This window comes from Brachyhypopomus gauderio, chromosome 18 (assembly GCF_052324685.1).
Source record: "Brachyhypopomus gauderio isolate BG-103 chromosome 18, BGAUD_0.2, whole genome shotgun sequence".
Classification (NCBI taxonomy): domain Eukaryota; kingdom Metazoa; phylum Chordata; class Actinopteri; order Gymnotiformes; family Hypopomidae; genus Brachyhypopomus; species Brachyhypopomus gauderio.
This window is the reverse complement of record NC_135228.1, coordinates 9,635,994-9,655,009: the sequence shown is the minus strand read 5'-3', so window position 1 is coordinate 9,655,009 and position 19,016 is coordinate 9,635,994. Positions and strand designations below refer to the sequence as shown.

At 44.3% G+C, this 19,016-nt stretch overlaps 2 protein-coding genes across 5 annotated transcripts in view; one reads left to right on the top strand and one right to left on the bottom strand.

The window, feature by feature from the left end:
• The first annotated feature begins 265 nt into the window (after positions 1 to 265).
• LOC143481593 (uncharacterized) lies at positions 266 to 8,699 on the top strand. The gene is made up of 3 exons (XM_076979657.1): positions 266 to 344; positions 454 to 699; positions 3,420 to 8,699. The coding sequence occupies exons 2-3, from the start codon at positions 548 to 550 to the stop codon at positions 4,462 to 4,464; spliced, it is 1,197 nt and encodes a 398-aa protein (XP_076835772.1). The 5' UTR covers positions 266 to 344; positions 454 to 547; the 3' UTR covers positions 4,465 to 8,699.
• A 6,249-nt stretch (positions 8,700 to 14,948) lies between these two features.
• LOC143481929 (uncharacterized) overlaps positions 14,949 to 19,016 on the bottom strand; it is a 30,179-nt gene continuing 26,111 nt past the window's right edge. For 2 of the 4 annotated variants that reach the window (XR_013122107.1, XR_013122108.1), the window contains 2 exons: positions 18,616 to 18,770; positions 17,384 to 17,503 (listed from right to left, as the gene is read on the bottom strand). Coding sequence is in view for 1 of the 4 variants with exons in the window: in XM_076980117.1 (XP_076836232.1) it covers positions 16,052 to 16,314; positions 16,892 to 16,998; positions 17,231 to 17,503 (643 nt within the window). In the remaining 3 variants the exon portion in view is untranslated. Of the gene's footprint in view, positions 16,315 to 16,891; positions 16,999 to 17,230; positions 17,504 to 18,615; positions 18,771 to 19,016 lie in introns of those variants that run through there. The other 2 variants (XM_076980117.1, XR_013122106.1) reach the window with 2 other exon arrangements.

Below are 19,016 nucleotides of genomic sequence, written 5' to 3'. Positions count from 1 at the left end.
AAAAATTGAAAATAAATGCTCCCGTGGAGGTTTACACCAAAAGATCGCTTATTCGCTCATTTCACTGTCAATCAAAAAGGGATTCGGCCTCAGACAGATCATCCAATCATCATGCAGAAGCTGAGCGTCCGGGCCAGCCGAGGGCAGCCCACTGCCCCATAGACCCCCAGAGACGCTGAGCGTCCGATGGGCGGGACAAAGCCCAGAATTCATCCAATGGCTCGTCTCGTTTCGCTGCACTCTTTGCTTCGCTATTGAACTCTGTAGACGTTCAGCGTCCACACCGTTTAAAGCGCTGTGAAGCTGCGGGACTGAGTAAGAGGAAAGCCACTTCGTTACCAGTGGTAAGAAGGTGATTCTGAACAAATGTTGAGTGCGTTGTAGCACATATTTAGTCAATGACATGTACACACAACAGTATATATCTGATCACTTATTTTTTTGACATTTTAGGGGAAGCTGAGCTTGCAGTCTTAAAGCAATCACCACTGGTGGACGCACAATAAGATGAGCATGATGGATATGAGTGAAGAGGCTATGTTGGTGGATGGGAAATTTAAATATAAGAAACTTCCAGATGGAAGTACAAACAAAAATAGTGTTATTTGCACTTTATGCAGGAAGAAGTTCGCTTATCACAGGAGCACTTCCACCCTTCGTTACCACCTCAACACAAAACATGTTGGGGCTAACGCGCAGGTCAGTAACTTAGCTGCTAAATGTATTCCTAGTACGAGCAAACTGTGTCGTCAGTCAACACTCGACCACATGTCGGGGTTCAAATTAAGAAACAAAATGTCAAAGTCCACGTCAGACAAATTGACCAATTCACTGGCAAGATGGATTGCTGTGGACTGTAGACCGCTCTCTGTGATCGAAGGCTTAAGTAAGACGCGGCAAGTTTAAACGCCTCCGCCGTTCGCGTAGGTTCGCGCAAGGTGGGCGGAGTCGCGCGCTACGGTCACTCGCGAAAGTATAATGCAGGTTTTACAAGAAGTGCTGCAAATTACGTCAGTTGATGCAAGTTACGAACTGCCGTCCAGAAAGAGAATGTCGCGAAACCCCCAAAATTAAATAACATTTTTGGTCAGAATTTCCAGTGTTCTGAAAACTGTTTGCTCTGTTTTCTTCACTCATCTATTGGTCTGTGTAGTAGACTGGTGGAAAATAAACAAGATGTTGAAGTTTATGCTTATGTTCATTGATTCATTCATCATTCAAACTTAAATTAATATTTAGGAATTTATTTAGGAATAGGGAATTCTCGGTCTTGAATTGTGCTGCGGCTCTTTATCTAGTCTACTTTTTACATTTATGACATTTAGCAGACACTCTTATCTAGAGAAACTTACAAAGTGCTTTGCATCTGATCACAGAATTCATCCTAGGCAGTGACGTGCACAGACATTTTGGGGGGCAAGTGCTCAGGTGGGGGAAAGGGCACTTTTTAGCGCATGTGGAACATTTTATTATTAAAAAAATTACACACACACGTTGAATGAAATTTGAACCTCGCGCCGGTCGCGACGCGTCATGTATATACCAAGCTTGACGCGGCTCAGGGATTACGGCACATGCAGCGCCGTGCACAGTGCCTAGTGCCTGTACATTTAAATTGTAATGGTCCAATGAAAGTAATTTAAAAACCAGGACATTTCCTCACTTAAAAAAATACCCAGGACAGGACGAGAAATACGTCCCGGGAAATACGGACGTTTGGTCGCACTACACAGTAGACAAATCATTTTTGGCACTTACTTACAGTTAAACTGCATTTAGCAGCGAATGACTCGATATGCATATTACTATTACGAGTGCTATCATATCGCTTGTGTTTTTCAGATTTCATATGAGAATCAAGCGCTTTACAGCCCATTGTACCAAGTTTGAATGTTTTTCGTCAAGTTCACATCGCGCCTCATACGAATCACTGGAAGGTTTCAGCTAGCCACATCCTCCAGCCACCTCATTGAATGGACATTTACCCATGTCTGCATCCTTGTATTGTTGTTCCCACCACAGCCCTCAAATAATAAAAGCAGCTTGCTTATTTAATGCCTCCCCTCCTAAAATTCCAGACATTTTAAGACATTTTTAGACCCTGAATATGTAAAACTAAATTTAAGACATTTTAAGACTTTTTAAGGACCCGCGGTGTACCCTGGATATTACACATAGCGGCGAATATATATTTTAACAATATGCACACAGTTCTTCCTTCCAGAGTTCGTCTATTCTCCCTCAACAGCTCCATCGCTCTGCAGAATTGTACACATTTGTCCAGTGTAAGTTTATCTTCTCTAAGTAATCTCTCTCTCAGAGCAACATCATTTGTTCCACACACAATCCTTTCTCCTAATATACACTGCTCAAAAAAATAAAGGGAACAATTAAACAACACAATATAACTCCAAGTCAACCACACTTCTGTGAAACCAACCTGTTCAGTTAGGAAGCAACACTGATTGTGAATCAATTTCACCTGCTGTTGTGCAAATGGAATAGACAACAGGTAGAAATGAGAGGCAATTAGCAAGACCCCCCCCCCCCCTTCCCCCCTATAAAGGAGTGGTTCTGCAGGTGGGGACCACAGACCACTTCTCAGTACCTATGCTTTCTGGCTGATGTTTTGGTCACTTTTGAATGTTGGTGGTCCTTTCACACTTGTGGTAGCATGAGACGGACTCTACAACCCACACAAGTGGCTCAGGTAGTGCAGCTCATCCAGGATGGCACATCAATGCGAGCTGTGGCAAGAAGGTTTGCTGTGTCTGTCAGCGTAGTGTCCAGAGGCTGGAGACGCTACCAGGAGACAGGCCAGTACACCAGGAGATGTGGAGGAGGCCGTAGGAGGGCAACAAGCCAGCAGCAGGACCGCTTCCTCCGACTTTGTGCAAGAAGGAACAGGAGGAGCACTGCCAGAGCCCTGCAAAATGACCTCCAGCAGGACATAAATGTGCATGTGTCTGCACAAACGGTTAGAAACCGACTTCATGAGGATGGTATGAGGGCCCAACGTCCACAGATGGGGGTTGGGCTCACAGCCCAACACCGTGCAGGATGCATGGCATTTGCCAGAGAACACCAGGATTGGCAAATTCGCCACTGGCGCCTTGTGCTCTTCACAGATGAAAGCAGGTTCACACTGAGCACGTGACAGACGTGACAGTCTGGAGACGCCGTGGAGAGCGATCTGCTGCCTGCAACATCCTTCAGCATGACCGGTTTGACAGAGGGTCAGTAATGGTGTGGGGTGGCATTTATTTGGAGGGCCGCACAGCCCTCCATGTGCTCACCAGAGGTAGCCTGACTTCCATTAGGTACCGAGACAGCTGACGCTGTTGCGGAGCGAATTTTGATTGTTTCTCTAAAGGGTGATAATCTGTTTACGTACTAATCTTTACTTTTTCCCTCCCTAGACAACTATTACAGGTAGTGCTTCCACTATCAAGACAGTTGACTACTCTCTTCGACTGGAAACATCTTCGACATTTCGACATCTTAACCGAAGCTAAGTATTACATCATGTCTGAGTCCCTTGTTGCTTGTGTTGAGTGTGGCATGTATAGCTACTCTTCTTCCGTCAGTAGTGATAATAATAATTATATTTGTGTGAAGTGTAGGTTAGTTATTAGTATGACGGAGAAGATTTCGCTTTTAGAGGAACGCATCCGGGCTTTAGAAAGTCCTAGAAAGTTTGTAGCAGCTAGCGCAGCTAGCGTAGCGGCTAGCGCAGCTAGCGTAGCGGCTAGCGCAGCTAGCGTAGCAGGCCCGGGTTGCACAGCTGTAGCTAGCGAGCCCTCAGCTCCGGCATTAGAGCCCTCGCAGCGGGGCGAATGGGTGACGTCTCGGCGGCATAACCGTAGGGCTGAGCACCGTCCTTCTCAGGTTCCCGTGTCAAACAGGTTTGCCCCACTCAGTAATACACCGACTGAGCGACCTGTTAAAAGAGCTCTGATGATAGGAGATTCACAGCTCAGACACGTGAACGTAGCGACTAGTTTAGAGACACCAGCGGCCATAGTCAAGTGTATCCCGGGGGCTAGAGCGCCTGACATCAGGGCTAATTTAAAGGTGCTGGCTAAACGTAAATATTCTAAGATAGTTATACACGTCGGCACCAATGATGTGGGATTGAGACAGTCTGAGATCACCAAGGATAATGTTAAAGAGGTGTGCGAGTTAGCGGGGACGATGTCAGATGCCGTAATATGCTCTGGTCCCATTCCAGTTCGGCGTGGCGCTGAAACCTACAGCAGGTTATGGGCGTTACACCGCTGGATGTCTAAATGGTGCTCAGATAACAAAGTGGGCTATATAGATAATTGGACACGTTTTGAGGGCAGGCCTGGCCTTTTGAAGCGAGACGGCATTCACCCCTCTTGGGAGGGTGCTGCTCTCATTTCTCATAGCATATCTGCTAGGCTTAATAGTGGTAGTGTAGGTGTAGTTAATGGGGATTGACAAACCAGAGCCGAGGCCAGGCAGCAGACAAACAGGCTAATCCGACTGTCTGCGAGCTGCAAAGAGACGTCACCTAGGTCACACCAGATTGAAACTGTGTCTGTTCCTCGAGTACCAAAAAATAATTCTCGTAAAGTTAGTAGACAAAATTTAATCAATGTTAAATTCAACTATGCTCCCTCAGAGAGCAGTTTAAATCTGAAACTAGGACTACTAAATATTAGATCCCTGTCATCTAAAGCATTGCTTGTTAATGAAATGATTACCGATCATGATCTATGCATGCTTTGCTTGACGGAAACCTGGACCCGACCAGACGACTATATGGCCCTAAATGAAGCTTCTCCCTCTGGCTATAGATATGTCCATAACCCCCGTCCAAATGGTCGAGGAGGTGGGGTCGCTACAATATATGACTCTGATATAGGCATTTCTCAAAAATTTGGCTTCAAGTTTAATTCTTTTGAACACCTCATCCTCACTGTATCAAATGTTTCAAATTTAACAAGCAACAAAGTGTCACAGTCGTTTATGTTAATTACTATTTACCGCCCCCCTGGTTCATACTCTGAGTTCTTGCAGGAGTTTTCAGACTTCCTGTCTCATGTAGTGCTATCAGCCGATAAGGTGATTATAGTGGGTGATTTTAATATCCATTTTGAAAATCGGTGTGACTCTTTTAGCATTCATTTTCAAGCAATTCTTGATTCAATGGGTATCACTCAGAATGTGGTGGGTCCTACGCATAACTGTAGTCATACTTTAGACTTGGTCTTGTCATTTGGTATTGACATATCCAGTTTAGCAATTCTTCCTCAGAGTGAGGCTGTTTCTGACCACAGCCTCATAACATACGAGTTGTGTTTAACTGACTGTGTTCATCGGCCACCCCGCTATCAAATTAAACGAGCTATAACACCCAGCACCATAGCCGCGCTCACTGATATTTTACCGGGTCTGACAAACACTGATCCACTTGTAGCTCCGGAAGGACTAGAGCGTTTCACCGAGCACGTCGAGACTTCCCTTCGTACAGCTTTAGACAAAGTTGCACCACTACGATATAAGAGAGCCACGGAGAGAAGAATAGCGCCATGGTACAATGAGCACACGCGTAGCCTCAAACGAGCCGCGCGGATTCTGGAACGTAAATGGCGAAATATGAAGTTAGAAGTGTATAGACTATCATGGAAAAGCAGCCTTATTGAATATAAGCATGCCCTCCATATGGCAAAGTCCTTATACTTATCGGCCTTAATAGAAAAACATAAAAACAACTCAGGACTCCTTTTTAAAACTGTTTCCAGCCTTACGAGGAGTCATGAACAAAACAATTCTCTTATTCCACTAGAGTGTAGCAGTAACAATTTTATGAAATTCTTTAATGATAAGATTGATAAAATTAGGGAAAACATTAGTAGTGCTATCTCAGAGCCTGTCAACATGCCAATGCACCTTGACAGCTGTCTGGTCAGCTCTGATGCCCTGTTAGAGTCTTTCTCCCCAATTGGTCGTGAGGAGCTTATTTCACTGGTGAAATCTGCTAAACCCTCCACATGCATACTAGATGCTGTACCAACCCATCTACTTAAAGAATTACTGCACAGCAATGTAGAACCGTTGCTTACTATAATAAATTATTCTCTGAGCCTGGGCTACGTTCCCAGTTCATTTAAACTTGCAGTCATCAAGCCGCTAATTAAAAAACCTGGTCTTAACCCCCAAGAACTGTCCAACTATAGGCCAATATCTAATCTGTCATTCATATCCAAAATTTTAGAGAAAGTAGTTTCTTCACAACTCTCTTCCTTCTTACAGACAGAACATGTCTTAGAGTTATTTCAGTCTGGATTTAGAGCTCATCACAGCACTGAAACAGCACTAACTAAAGTACTGAATGATCTCTTAATATCCTCTGATAAAGGACACATTTCGTTTCTCATACTGCTAGACCTCAGTGCTGCTTTTGACACCATTGATCATAATATTCTACTTAATAGACTGGAGACACTCATTGGCATAAGAGGTCAAGCACTCTCCTGGTTCAGGTCCTACCTGACAGATCGTTACCAATTTGTGCTAGTAAATAACGAATGCTCTGAGCATTCTAAAGTAAAGTATGGTGTCCCACAAGGATCTGTACTGGGCCCCATATTATTCTCATTATATATGCTACCACTGGGCACTATCATTCGTAGGCATGGTATTAGCTTCCATTGCTACGCAGATGATACTCAGTTGTATATATCTTCTAATCCAGATGATACAACCACAACTCTCAAGATTGAGAACTGCGTCCAGGATATTAAAAACTGGATGGCGTCTAATTTTCTTAAACTAAATTCTGACAAGACTGAGGTACTGATTCTTGGGCCTAAAGCTGTTAGAAGCAATTGGGCTGATATTCCCCTTACCCTAGATGGTTTTTCAGTAACACCAAAATCTACTGCAAAAAGTTTAGGTGTCACTATTGATTCTGATCTTTCATTTGACACACATGTATGCAATGTCACTAAGGCTGCCTTTTTCCATTTACGTAATATTGCCAAGCTGAGACACTTACTTTCTTTAGCTGATGCAGAGAAGCTAGTTCATGCTTTTGTCTCGTCGAGATTGGACTACTGTAATAGTCTTCTAATTGGATGCTCTAAACAGTCCATAAAGAAGCTACAACTTGTACAAAATGCCGCAGCTAGAGTCCTAACCAAGGCTAGGAAATTCGATCATATTAGTCCCACTCTCGCTGCACTACACTGGCTGCCGATTAAATATCGCATTGAATTTAAAGTTCTCCTGTTAACCTATAAGGCGTTAAATGGTCTTGCCCCACAATATCTGAGTGAACTCATTGATTACTACAACCCATCTCGCCCTTTGCGCTCCCAAAATGCTGGATTTCTCGTAGTTCCAAAAATTAGTAAAACTACAGCCGGAGGCAGAGCTTTCTCTTTTAAAGCCCCTCAATTATGGAATAGCCTTCCAGCTCCAATCCGAGACTCTGACACAGTTCCAATCTTTAAATCTAGACTTAAGACTCACCTGTTTAGTCAAGCCTTCAGCTAAAATTCCCCTTGTAAGGTGTAGGGGCTTGGGGGCCCCCAGACGTTGAGATTTCTGGTGATCTGAGATGTTGATGCTGTCATCCAGCTGTGTCTTGGCATCACTCTATTTGTGACTATGACTTGACTGGAAAGCAATGTCTCAGTGAGCCCTCATGCCTGTGGTCACCTCTGAACCTCTCCCTTTAGTTATGCTGCTATAGATTAGTCTGCCGGAGCCACATGCTGATCACTGGCACGTGAGCTACGTACATTTAAATCAACGGTGGTTTAAATTCATGTCCACTCAGTCTGTATTATCTATCTTCTTGCATGGCTCTACCCAAGACGATTGGATGCAGGCACCTGGGGGATGGTCTGGCTGCCGGTGGATGTGCTGATACCGGGGTTCACCTGGGGAGTAACACTGCAGTCGGAGCCTACAATACCAGCATCACTGCTCCGACACGGAATGAAAGCCTGGCATTCATCAACAGACATTTACAGTGACAATATCAAAACCCAGAACTTTCAATTCTACCTTTTACCTAGTCTGATTGTGTGAATTATGTGTGACTTGTGTATTTGTGTGTTAACGGGCCGCCCAATGGAGGATGGGTTCCCTTTTGAGTCTTGGTTCTCCCGAGGTTTCTTCCTATTCCTCACCATCATAGGGAGTTTTTCCTCGCCACTGTCGCCTTTGGCTTGCTCATTAGGGTTCTGGACCCATAGTATTGTTAACCTTGTAAACCCTGTAAAGCTGCTTTGCGACAACTTGAGTTGTTAAAAGCGCTATACAAATAAACTTTGATTGATTGATTGAGATGAGATCCTCAGACCCCTTGTGAGACCATATGCTGGTGCGGTTGGCCCTGGGTTCCTCCTAATGCAGGACAATTCTAGACCTCATGTGGCTGGAGTGTGTCAGCAGTTCCTGCAAGATGAAGCTATGGACTGGCCATCATGTCTCTCTCCATCCACCAACGTCACGTTGCACCACAGACTGTCAAGGAGTTGGCGGATGCTTTAGTCCAGGTCTGGGAGGAGATCCCTCAGGAGACCATCCGCTACCTCATCAGGAGCATGCCCAGGCGTTGTAGGGAGGTCATACAGGCACGTGGAGGCCACACACAATACTGAGCCTCATTTTTACTTGTTTTAAGGACATTACATCAAAGTTGGATCAGCCTGTAGTGTGTTTTTCCACTTTAATTTTGTGTGTGGCTCCAAATCCAGGCCTCCATTGGTTAATAAATTTGATTTCCATTGATGATTTTTGTGTGATTTTGTTGTCAGCACATTCAACTTTGTACAGAACAAAGTATTCAATGTGAATATTTCATTCATTCAGATCTAGGATGTGTTATTTGAGTGTTCCCTTTATTTTTTGAGCAGTGTATATAAAATAAGAAGGGGTTATTTTAACTAAGGTTTCAGGGTAGCTTTGATAGTTTTATTGCCCCCCAATAAAACTTTATTGCCCCACCCCCTCATCCGCCATTTTATTGCCCCAAGTACATCCTGAGAGTGACCCCCTAATTTTAATTACCATATTTTCTGGACTATAGAGCGCACCTCAATATAAGCCGCACCTACAAAGGAAAATGTTGTATAAGACGCACTGGGCAAAAAGCTGCATATATCTACTAAACTGAATACATTTAACTGAACTGATCAGTTTCCGAACAGTGCCTGTAGCATTTCACGTGCGACAGATTTGGCATTCAGCCGGTGTTGTGGCGAATTCCGACTCCCCTCGTTTATCCACGCATAGACGCTACAGATTATATTGTCAATTTACGTTTCTATATATAAATAAGCTAGACTTTAATTATCCATCACAGCAAACGGCACGGCATTATCTATGTCCAAAGCCACACTGGCTCAAGAGTGTTAATTAATTTAAATAAAAAACAATGGCTATACCGAAGTTCACCTCTGATCACATGACTTCTCAGTATTACAGCAGTATTATGTCTAAATATCTAGTTAGGACAAAACTAGAGTGCTCAATGAATATAATCATTGTAACTCCCATGAATATAATTACTATAACTCACTGTAATGCTATCATCTGTAGCGTCTTTATGCGAGTGCAAACGAGGTGAGTCGGATTCTGCTGGGGAGTCGGAACCAACACATGTTGGTTTGAAAAAAATTCTCCGTCGTGCCTGCTGCTTGCATGTGCTAAATGAAAATGAGCACTTTCTTCTTTGATTTACAACTTTGACTTACCACCTGATTAACTTTCTGCTCTGCCCCCTGATGGGTGAAAAAATGTCTACAGAAAAGCTGCACCTCATTATAAGCCGCATGGTTCAAATTGTGGGGAAAAAAGTAGCGGCTTATAGTCCGGAAAATACATTTAGTTAAAATACGTTTAGTTTAGTTATTTATCAAGAGTCCCTAAAACTTTTGCCCCTCCATTGTCTTTTATGTGTGTGTGTGTGTATGTGTGTGTCGCATCCCCAAACACAATCTTTCACACCTTACACATCCTTGGGAACGCACCCTGTCTAAGGGTGTCTTAGGGTGACCACCACACATTTAGAGGAAGAGGAAAGGGTGAGCGGTTTAATTTCGTTCCACCTCATGTACCACATGTGATGTGAATGACAATAAAGTCTCCTTGAATCCTTGAAAGCGCGTGTCCCCACCGGTTCTACGGCAATGCCAAAATGAAAGTATACGTTTACAGAGGAGTTAATGAAAAAATACAGGAATTTGTGTCCCGGATTTTTACTCTGAATTTTTTTTGAACATGTACTTTTGCCTCAGAATTTCTGAACACGTATTTTGTGAGCCAAATTTGGCAAATCGAATTAGAGCAACTCAAAAATGTAACGACGGGGTGAAGGAGGCAGGCACCACGACGTTGAAGGTGAACATACAACGATTTATTAATACTGACGTGAAGCTCCGGGCGGAGCGCGAGCAGCACGCAGTTCACACTCACACAGACACGAAACTTTAGACAAAGACGAGCACAAGACACTGCGCGAACGCACATTATATAGGTGATTAACACAGACCCTCGTGATCTCGAGACAAGGCACAGGTGATACTACGAACACGCTCACGGACAACCCACACCCACGGAACTACTTATATGGACATAACAGCACGCAGACAACATAGCGGCACGCCCACAGGGAAGGGTCCGGGACTGTCACCGTAACAGAACCCCCCGCCAGGGGCTCGCTACTCCCGGAGCGTCCCGCGCAGCTGGAAAGCCCAGAACCTACACCGACGGGCAGGACCGGAGCCGCCGGGATCACGAGCCTCCGAGAGCCCTCACCCCCGGTGGAGGGAACCGCCACGAACAGCCCTAGTACACCTTTCCTGGGAAGACAGGGGAAAATACATTAAACAACAGCACGTTGACAAACACACACACAGGTACATGAAACACGAAAGGCACAAGAGGGAAAAGGAAATTAGGGAACAACAACGGGACAGACAAACAGACGGGTACTGTCAGCCATGGGACCGCTAGCACACTTGCAGCCAGCGGCGCAAATCCCCCTGGGGCAACGGGATAGACCGGAGGCGTGATCCCTCCAGTCGGGACAGTACCCCCAGCGCACGCAGCGCTGGGTGTTGCTCCGGGCGCGCTCGTGCCCTCCTGCGGTGGTCGCGGCGTTTTTGCCGCGCCTCCAGGCGCCACCGGAGGAACCCTCTTTCGCCGCACGCTGACGGCCCTACGAGGCGGCGATCCTGCAGCTTTTCTGGGCACCACCGGAGGTCTTCCCCGTCGCCTTGTGCTGGCTGCTGCACGAGGCGGCGTTCTGGCCGCTCCTCTGGGCACCACTGGAGGTCCTGTCTTTTGCCGCGAACCGGTGGCGGTTCGAGGAGCCCCTGTCGGAGACCCCAGCCTCCACTCCTGGCCGCTGGCAAAGCCAGTCTCCCCTCGTACCTCTCGGGGTAGCGGCTTCTCGTCCCCCGCCATCTCCATCTCCTCCTCCTCGGAGAGCTCCTGGTCCACAGCCATCGGCTCCTCGGAGTCAGGATAGCGCGACCAGCTCATCTCGCTCCCCTCCGAGGGAGCACAAGGGACCTTCTCTCTGTCAGGGCACCCCTTCTCCGACCTAACGGTCTCTTCGGAGCTGACAGAGAGGCTGTCTTCCTCCTCGCCATAGCAGACGGTGGGAACGGAGTACTCAGACGGCGTTGGGCTGCCGCCTTCTTTCCCACCGTAGCAGACGGTGGGAACGGAGTACTCAGACGGCGGAGGGCTGACGTCATCCTCTCTGCCGTCGTAGCAGACGGTAGGAGCGGAGTAGACTGATGGTGGAGGGCTGACGTCATCCTCTCTCCCGTCGTAGCAGACGGTAGGAGCGGAGTAGACGGACGGTGGAGGGCTGACGTCCTCCTCTCTCCCGTCGTAGCAGACGGTAGGAGCGGAGTAGACGGACGGCGGGTAGCGGGCTCCGTCGCCTGTCTCCTCCTCTCTCAACTCTTCACTCTCTGTGTCGAGCTCAGGAGGGGTCGCCGCTACCATACCCGCATACTCCACCAGAGGGCCCTCTTCGCCCTCATCACCGCTTGCCGGGGGGGAGGACTCCCTTCTCAATGCGTGGAGACCCTCTCGCCACGCAGCTTCAAAGAAGGGGTCCTCTCTCAAATCCTCCTCAGGGTACGCCGGGGGTGGAGAGCAGTGACTCCCCTCCCACACCCTCTGTGCGGCCAGCCGGAAAACTTCGGCCCCTTCCTCGCTTTCGGCCGCCAGAGCCTGACGCAGCAGGTACTCACAAACCGGATCCTGCTGCTTCACCCCTACTGGGACGGGGGTGTCGAGGTGGCGTGCAGGGAAAGAAGAGTGGTGGCGTTTCGCCTTCTTCTTCTTCTTTTTCTTGCGCGCAGATGTGTAACCCAGCATCTTTATGGCTCGTCTTTCTGTAACGACGGGGTGAAGGAGGCAGGCACCACGACGTTGAAGGTGAACATACAACGATTTATTAATACTGACGTGAAGCTCCGGGCGGAGCGCGAGCAGCACGCAGTTCACACTCACGCAGACACGAAACTTTAGACAAAGACGAGCACAAGACACTGCGCGAACGCACATTATATAGGTGATTAACACAGACCCTCGTGATCTCGAGACAAGGCACAGGTGATACTACGAACACGCTCACGGACAACCCACACCCACGGAACTACTTATATGGACATAACAGCACGCAGACAACATAGCGGCACGCCCACAGGGAAGGGTCCGGGACTATCACCGTAACAGAAAATATATCATTTGAATTTTTTTACACTTGAATTTCTTTCATTGTAATTTATTGACCATGAATAATGAATAGTGAAAACGTGCTCTTGAAAATTCAAGCATTAAATTCAAAAGCAACAAAATTCAGATGCATAATTTCAGTGCAAAAAAAATTCTGTGCTTCAAATTCCAAATCCGATGACACTGATTTGCTTCCATACTAGCAGCGTTAACTTAGCTAGTCGGTAGTATTCACTCGTCCGCCGCTGCAGCCATGTTTCATTATGCTCACAATAAACAGATTGATGATTAAAGCAATACTTTTGCTTACTTTTTATTTAGAACAAAAAAATAATATTCCAGAACTCTCGAATGTCTGGCAGGAACCCCAGTAGCCTGTTCTGCCTGTATGTCACATTCTCATAGGTCCGTACTGAAACATGAACCTCAGTTCACCAACAATGATATTGTTAGAGTCTACTCAGAGAACTACTGCATAACAATATAGAGCCTTTGCTCACTATAATGAACTCTTCTTAATAGCCTAGGCTACATCCCCAAATCATTTAAACTTGAAGTCATTATGCTAATTAAAATTAAGCTACTAATTCTGTTAAATTTAATAATACAAAACATTACCCTATTGTTGTGGAAATTTCCTGAAAATAGATGATAGATAATAGATAATCACAGGAATCTCGTCTAGCACAAGAGCTCTGGGGAGAGAGGGCAGTCCACTCTCCTATATACCACGCACGCAGGTGGGTCAATATTATAATTATCTTAAACACATTTCCCAGCTCACAGTAGGTTGTTTTTGCTTCACAAGTGTATTCTCCCATATATGGAGCTTTCCTGGTTTTAGTAAAACATGAAAAGAACTGATGGTTAGCAGAAGGATGACAGACATAACATAGTACTCTCTGTACACATGCTCCTGGCACCGGTTACACACAGACAAGGACATGATTACAAACGAATCACTGATCAACCTCAATCACAATTCTTCTGCTAGTCAGTACTAAATCTTAAATGACATTAGCAAATTTCCCTAACACCTATGAATTGTCATTGAAATTTGGACCTTAGTGGTGAGCAAGAACACTCAGAGGCATAGGTAAGATATTAAAAGTATTGAAAGTATTAAAAGAAAATGGTTCAATCCAAAGATCTGTTACATATACTGAAAGCTCCTGCAAGGAAGAGCCAACCTTCTCTGTAGTCATGATCCTTTACATCAGGGCTATTCAACTGGCGGCCCATGAACTTGATCCGGCCCGCGACGAAAAATTAAAGCCTGGTTTAAGCCTGGTTTATACTTGACGCGTCGCGAGGGTCCGCGCGGCGAAAATGACGTAATCGCTGTGGCTCCGCCCGTGCGCGAGGGCCTCGCGTGCTGTCGCTGCGCGAGGTCGTGCACCTCTCGAATTTTGTAACTTCGCGCGCGCCGCGCGTCAGCGCAATGAACAAAGTCACGTTTTCAGGGTTCATACACCTTTATAAGGTGGAATTAAAGCACTTGCATGTCACTTTAAAGTTTCATTTCAATATTTCCCAGCATGTTAAACTTAATTAAGTTAAATATTTATACATATACTCGAAATAATTTGCTTTTAATCACATTATTTAATGGTGGTTTATTTTCAAAACGTCTTCACGTTCTCTCATGTTTCGTCCTGGAATTACAAGAGGCTCTTCAGTCAGATAGCTATTTGTTGTGAAACTAAGTAGTTACAATTTCAAACATTTTCAAGTACTTTAGTCTAAATTCCAGCACTTTCAAACCTGAAACACAAAGCAACATTAAAATTTGTCATAAATGTTAATTCCCCTGTTGTTGAGGGGTGTTTCTTTATACTACCTCATATCGTTTCGGCGAACACTGCACGCGGATTTTGACGAATTTTAATGTTGCTTTGTGTTTCAGGTTTAAAAAGTACTTTAAAATGCTTGAAATTGTCGTTTTCAATTTATCGTTCTCTTGTATTACGTTAATACGAAACATGAGAGAACGTGAAGACGTTGGGCGTTTTGAAAATAACCACCATTAAATAATGTGATAAAAAGTGAATTATTTCTAATCATTTTGAGTATATGTATAAATATTTAACTTAAATAAGTTTACCGTGCTGGGAAATATTGAACTGGACCTTGAAAGTGATGTACAAGTGCTTTAATTCCACCTTATAAAGGTGTATGAACCCTGCAAACACGACTTTGTTCATTGCGCTGAGGCAAGGCGCGCGCGAAGACAAAACTTGAGAGGTGCATGACCTCGCGAATCGACAGCGCGCGAGGCCCTCGCGCACGGGCGGAGCCACGCCACAGCGATTATGTAATCACTCGTGCCGCGTCAAGTATAATTAACCAGGCTTTACGTTTGCCCCCCGTCAACAAATTACATTCGCCCCCCCGTCAACAAATTTCTGGCCCACAGGTCAGAGCTCTCTGCCAAATCTGGCCTGCAGATAAATATAGTTGAATAGCCCTGCTTTACATTATCTATTATCTATTATCAAGAATTGTTTAGATACAGAAATATGGATGTCCCATTGGTCCCATCCGTGCCCGGTGAGGTGGGTGCTATCTCTTCCTCCACTGTGTCATCGGGTCAAGGCTCCTCTGTTGAGCAGGTGATTTAATTATTTTGGATACAGAAGGACCATTAAACGTTTTTATCTACAAACAAACCACAGTTATGAATGCATTTGTGTATAAACTGAGAGACGGACCCAAGTGCCGGCTCGAACTGGCACAATAAGCCGTGATTTAAGTAGTGAGTGCGAGAGTAAAGCACACACACGCACAGCGGCAAAAACATCAACACAAAATGATGCAGAAAACTCAATACGCAAAATGAAACTCAACTGTGCACACTTGGGAGAAAATAGAAACAAAAACAATGCGGAAAACTCAGAGAGAGAGAGAGAGAGAGAGAGAGGAGAAAAATAACAAAGGCAACTCCAAAGATGCGGAAAAAACTCGTCGCGTAAAAACAAAACCAAGAACGCCAGGGGAAGTAACTGGCTGCAGGCAAAATGCCGCAACAAACAAAACCTTCCCAAAATAAATATATAACGGACAGGAAGTGAAACAGATGGAGGAAAACTTGAGATAGGCCAGGTAGCGGCGCAGGAGATAGAAACTCAAATAAGTGACAGGATTTTCAAGAGAAACAAAAAGAGAGAGGAAGGTGGCGAGACACCTTACAACAGCGCAATGGCAGAAAAAGCAGAGAAGGGCTGAAATCGTACCAGCATGACCAAAACGAATCAGCAATGATCCGTCTCCACAAGCTTCCTTAAGAAGCCATGGCAACAGGTAAAACGGATCATTGCTGATTGCGCCGATTCAGTCTAGGACTGAATCTTTTTTGTTGTTGTTTTTGTATTTCACTGAGAATCTGATGATATTCAGCAGTTTTTTGAGATTCATGTAAGTCTTGATCCACCCATGTTTCCAGTCGTTGTCTTTGATTCTGATCAATGATTCTCATGTGGCTGTACTCTTTCACAAGACTGTGAAAGCCTGCTTTATAGTAGGCTCGTTTGCCTTCCACAGACAACTCATGATGCGGAGGGTTGTTATTGATACCTGGAAGGACAGAAGTGAGAGTAATGAACTCTAGGAAAAGTGTTGAAAAAAGTCCTCTGCTACATGCACTTACCTGCCAGTTGCAAAATTTTTTTTAAAAATCACTAAAAAAAAGTAGATTAAAGTATATATACTATACTGCTAAAAGTATTCACTCACAATCCTTGACTCGCATATGAGCTTATGTAACATACCATTCCTAATCCATAGGGTTTAATATGACATTGGTCCATACAAAATAATATAAATTTAGCTAGCTACATCAGTTATCAAGCTCAATTCAGTCATACTCTGCCATATGTGCATACATCAATTACCCACATTTCACCCATCTCCACCACCCAGACCCCTGACATAGACCTTCACTGCTCAGAGTTAATCACCTTAAATCACTCATTTGTCTTTCTTCTTATTGACTGAGTTCTATTTCTGCCCTCATTAAATATTAATTTTGTTGCATCCCACTTGATTTACAATATCACAGTAACAGTGGGAGTGAAAATATTTTTTAAATATGTTGTACAGGAAACATTTTACCTTAAAAACACACAGGTTCTCTATAAAAAGCTTTTCTTACCTAAATCAGCTTTAAGTCTTTCTGAGGTTAGTGGGTGATGCAGGATCATACACTGCTTTAGTAACAGCTCAGAATCTCCAGCAGCAAGAGTTTCTGCAATCAGCTTCCTGTTAGAAATGAGTTAAAATTATAATTGGTTAGACTTAACTACTTTGTGTAATCAATCAATAGTTTACCCAACATCTTACAGTTATCCTTTAAAAACAGCCAATATTAATATAATTTTTTTCAAAGATAATTTAATTAAGACTGGAGGAAGATGGAATACCTCCTACAACAGTTAAAATACTGAATGCTGCTTTTTAAACCCAATTAAGTATTTCAAGGTCTAAAGCTTACCTGGCTATCTTTGCTTCGTTGCTTGAACCAGTAATTAAAGCCAGCCTGTGATCTTGGCCCAAAACCTCTATTGTAATCAAATTCTGTCCTCTAACATCATTTTGTATGCTGTCAATCATTGCATAAAGTTCAGGATTTTTATTTTTTAATGTCCCCCGATTGTCTGGAGTGTTAATTATCTCGAGGGCTTGTATAATGGAGTTCTTTGGTGGAACATGATCTGCATTACATGTTCCGTTGTTGTTGAGGCTGGCTTTTCGAGCACTTAGCATGCTGATAAGAGAAAGAGAATTAGTTACATATCAGTTATCCAATGGAGACAATACTGGATGCATGTGTAGCAGTGTAGTATTGTTTCTTCATTACTGTCAATCAAAGGAAGTGCATTGCCTCACAAAGTTAGAAACTAGAAGCTTTTAAGGTTCCTGCTGCATGAAGTAAAAATTGTTAAGAAAAGGTTTCTTTCAGCTCCTCTGCTGAGGACCCAAAGTTAACAACCCCAGGACTGAGGAAACCCTTCTAATCAGATTTACCAGGACCTAGTCTGAGGAATTATGGCTTCCACCAAGGCAGAGTTTGTTTATCTAATGCAATCCTAACCAGGAAGCATCACCTTTGGAATTTGCAAACACACCTATATCTAAGAATGCCAGAATTTACCATGATTTATATAACTCTATATTCTGGAATAGGTACTGGATTCTAACCCCTTTTAGAGGGAGCAGCATTTCAAAACCATTTATTTTAATAAAGAAGAGGACAAATTATAGCTAAAGTGTCACAACGGGAGGAGGCAGGCACGACGCGCGGGTACTCCAACATATAACGTTTATTTTGTGAAACAAATAAAGTGCGGCACGGGTTGCGCAAGCACATCACAAGAAACACTCACAAGGCACGAGCTTTAGACAAAGACGAGCACAAGGACTTTGACATTTTGTTTCTTAATTTGAACCCTGACATGTGGTTGAGTGTTGACTGGCGACACTGCTCGTACTAGGAATACATTTAGCAGCTAAGTTATCACTACTGACCTGCGCATTAGCCCCAACATGTTTTGTGTTGAGGTGGTCCCAGTCAACATGTCCATGCGGGCCCCACATGGGTTTGAAATGGGCTGGCACATGGGCCCTTTTTGGGCAACCCAGCTGGGGCCCACAAAGATTTGTCCATCGGCTCCACATGGGCCCCATGTGTGTTAGCCCATGTGGGCCAATATTGGGGTCAATGTGGGCCTCAGGTGGGCCCCGTATGAGCATTGATTCACTGGCCCTACATGGGCCCCATGTGTACTTTGCAAAACTGTTGTATAAGAGCACAGCACTAAAGACTGTATTATCATAAGTAATTTCAATCAGAGATGAGCTGTTTATAATAATACTTACATTTAAATGACGACAAATGCTTGATCAATCCTAATAAAAATGTTTTATTGAAAACGACAACTCATTAACAATTTTAACCATAAATGTCCATAAAACATATGTTAAGAGTCTTTAGAATCCTTTACTGTGTGTTGCTGAGTTGTGTAGTTTCACATCTTGTAGAGAGAGAGAGAGAGAAGAGGGGAGGGAGAGACAGACAACAGTATTAATTAAAGCACACAACAGTAACACTGCAGATTATCTAAACCACTTTTAGCAATGATAAAACATCCTTCTCTGTGAATCTAAAACATGGTAAAGCATAAAAATCCTGTTTGTACTATTGAATTAGCACACTAGGCCTGTTTAATGGGCATGCATTTTCTGCACCACCTGGGTCCTGACCATAATACACTGTACAG

What these genes read in the sequence shown, in the direction of transcription:
- LOC143481593 (XM_076979657.1), top strand. Translation starts at nt 548, where the DNA reads ATGGGAAATTTAAATATAAGAAACTTCCAGATGGAAGTACAAACAAAA. An exon ending in ATGTTGGGGCTAACGCGCAG is followed by an intron (nt 700 to 3,419) that starts GTCAGTAACTTA and finishes TTCCCTCCCTAG; the next exon opens with ACAACTATTACAGGTAGTGC.